At 46.0% G+C, this 3,382-nt stretch overlaps 1 protein-coding gene across 1 annotated transcript in view; it reads right to left on the reverse strand.

The window, feature by feature from the left end:
• The window catches only part of LOC134443512 (serine/threonine-protein kinase MRCK alpha-like), a 167,722-nt gene that overhangs the window by 40,729 nt on the left and 123,611 nt on the right, over positions 1-3,382 (reverse strand). The window contains exon 27 of the mRNA XM_063193272.1: positions 2,591-2,710. Coding sequence (XP_063049342.1) covers positions 2,591-2,710 — 120 coding nt within the window. The remainder of the gene's footprint in view (positions 1-2,590; positions 2,711-3,382) is intronic.

A 3,382-nucleotide genomic window follows, 5' to 3' on the forward strand; every position in this document is an offset into this window, starting at 1 on the left:
TTTTTTTTCTGCACAGACTATATACATTCTAAACCAGTGGTTCTCAACTGGAACAGTCTTGGGACCCACCATTTTCGAATCTCATTCGGTCGCGACCCAATTTTTTTTAGCGACACTCGAATGACTGGTTGCACGCTACTATCTCGCATAAACATTCTGATTTTATCTATGACGCCAGATGGCACAAGTTCAATCGCTTATCAAAATAAAAGTTGTAAATTGTTGCAGGAAAAGTTGGATGTTTTTTTTAGCGAATCAGGTGGTGGAGGTGTGTTAGTGGCAGCGCCCGTATGAGCAGCGGCCCTGGGGTACATGTACAGTGTATTCTAAAACGCAATTTCGTTGTCAAATTTATTTGTCAATGACAATAAAAGCTCTTGATTCTGATTCTTGATTCTTGATCAATGAATTACGATTTTTTTTTTTACACAATGGCTCTGCGACCCACCCATGACCCCTCCGCGACCCACTTTTGGGTCGCGACCCACCAGTTGAGAAACACTGTTCTACATGGGGGGTGCAAGGGGTCTCAGGGCCGGCTTTTCAAAAATCCTCCCAGTAAAGTGACTGAACAGCACATTTATATCTGTATTCACATTAGGCTCCACATCCATGTCTCCTGTGCTGTTTCCATTAAAGGGACACTGTGTGAGATTTTTAGTTGTTTATTTCCAGAATTCATGCTGTCAAATCACTAATGTTACCTTTTTCATGAATACTTACCACCAGCATCAAATTCTAAGGATTCATTATGACTGGAAAAATTGCACTTTTCATACATGAAAAGGGGATCTTCTCCATAGTCCGCCATTTTGAATTTCCAAAAATAGCCATTTTTAGCTGCAAAAAAATGACTGCACTTGGACCATACTAGAAATTATTTGTTTATTACTTAGCAAACTTTCATGTGAAGATCAAATTTGGCAATAGGCAGCCCAGTTTCAATTAGCAGCATAGTTGCAGTACCTTTTTTAACCATTTCCTGCACAGTGTCCCTTTAAGGCCTACTCATTGTCATACAACTGTAAAAAGCAGTGTCAGTAAATTCATCCCAACTGGCCCCTCTCTGAAGGCTTTTTATTGCAAATAAGTTAACTACAAGCACAATCGTTTGTACGCGTTTGTGATGATCATTAACCCTTTAATGCACGCTGTACCTCCAGTGGCACGCTGTAATAGACATTGAAGGTCAACTACTATAGTACTACACTACCATGACAGTGCACGGGGCCTTTAGTAATACATTATGACTTGGTCATTGCCATTCTGGTAACAGCTAATTTATAATGCTGTGTCTTAAAGGCTTAAACCATGTTGTGCTAATTATTATGTTAGCGATTGGACTCCTTTATTTCTGATTCGCATGTAGCCTAGGTGCGGACATTGACGCATTCCCTCCTCCACATTTCTCATTGCAATTGTCTCACGGAATGATTTAATTGTTCCAAAAGCCACATGAACTAGAAAAACATCCCTTTTCACATTTTTGTGCAGATGAATGTCATGGTCGTTAATCCATGTCGTCTCAGCTGTGTTAGCGACTGTCTGGACTTCTTATTGCTGCTCGTTCGTCTGTGCGCTTCATGAGGCATAACTAAACATTATTTAACGCTCCGCGTTGCAGAATTAAGTCAATAGCCTACTTTAAAAACATGCAATGCATTTCCCCCGACGTCGGCAAATATGAGGCTTGCCTACAACAAAAGGTTGTCCATGGTGTATCGTGAGCCATTCTATTCGAAATAGTTTGCACTTTTTTTTAAAATAATGAAGCCAATTGGAGCCAATTATGGTCCCCTAGGGGAAATTCTTTCTCTGCACTTTATCCCATTTGAATCACATTGAAGTACACACACTAGTCCGTAGCAGTGGGCTGCCAGCTGAGCGGCGCCCCGGGGAGCTGTGTGGGGGTTAGGTGCCTTGCTCAAGGGCACTTCAGCCGTGGTCCGGTCGGGCATTGAATCGGGAACCCTTGGGTTGCCAACCCAGTGCTCTAACCACTGAGCCACGGCTGCCTTTGCAAGTGATTGCATGAGCTCTCATAGTACACGTACACACACACACACACACACACACACACACACACACACACACACACACACACACACACACACACACACACACACACACACACACACACACACACACACACACACACACACACACACACACACACGGGGGACTATGCTGCTCAGGTACAAGCACACACACACACACACACACACACACACACACACATACGCACACACACATACACACACACACCACTACGGGGGAATGAGAGGGGTACACGCACACACACACACACACACACACACACACACACACACACACACACACACACACACACACACACACACACACACACACACACTCTCATGACAACATTTTAGTGGCTTCGCGTCTCACCCGCCCCCCCTCAAGCTTCTGAGCGCAGCCCAGCTTTGGGCCGCGGCCCTATGGTTAAGAATCCCTAATCTAGTGGTTCCAGGTCGATGGCCGTGGAGGGGGTGCATGTGTGTGTGTGTGCGTGATTGTCGGTGCATGTGTGTGCGTGATTGTCGGTGCGTGTGTGTGTGTGTGCGTGTACCTCTACTGGTTCCGGGTCGCTGGCCGTGGAGGCGGATCGCGATCTCGAGGTCATGTGACCAGACTTGGCGTCGTCCTCGCGAGACGGAGTGTTGAGACTGAAGTTATCAATCGAGTCGATCTGAAGACATCAACACACACACACACACACACACACACACACACACACACACACACACACACACACACACACGCACACACATTGACACACACACACACACACACACACACACACACACACACACACACACACACACACACACACACTCACACACACACACACACACACACACACACACACACACACACACACACACACACACACACACACAGATAAGCACACACACACACATTAGAAACACACACACACACATTGACACACACACACAGATAAACACACACACACAGATGCACACAAACACATGCAGCAGCCTGTGCTTTGTGTGAGACAACATGGATGGATCATGTGGCACTCTGCAAGCAACTTTCTGGGGGGGACCCTGGCCGGTGGGGCCCTATGCTGCCTGTGTGTTAGTCTGGCCACGCACACACACAGAAAGCAGGACACAGAATACAGCACGGAAATGAACTTGACACAGAAAACATAAAATACAGCTCAGAGCAAAACATAACACAACTACACAGCATTCCATAGAACCGCACAGCATTCCAAACAAATGAATTAACATGTCCAGAACATTCCCACCGAAGTGGAGGAGAGGAGAGGGGGATGAAATGAGTGAGGAGGAGAGAGGAGGAGAGGAGAGGAGAGGAGAGGAGAGGAGAGGAGAGG

This window comes from Engraulis encrasicolus, unplaced genomic scaffold (genome assembly GCF_034702125.1).
Source record: "Engraulis encrasicolus isolate BLACKSEA-1 unplaced genomic scaffold, IST_EnEncr_1.0 scaffold_33_np1212, whole genome shotgun sequence".
In the NCBI taxonomy this organism is placed as follows: Eukaryota; Metazoa; Chordata; class Actinopteri; order Clupeiformes; family Engraulidae; genus Engraulis; species Engraulis encrasicolus.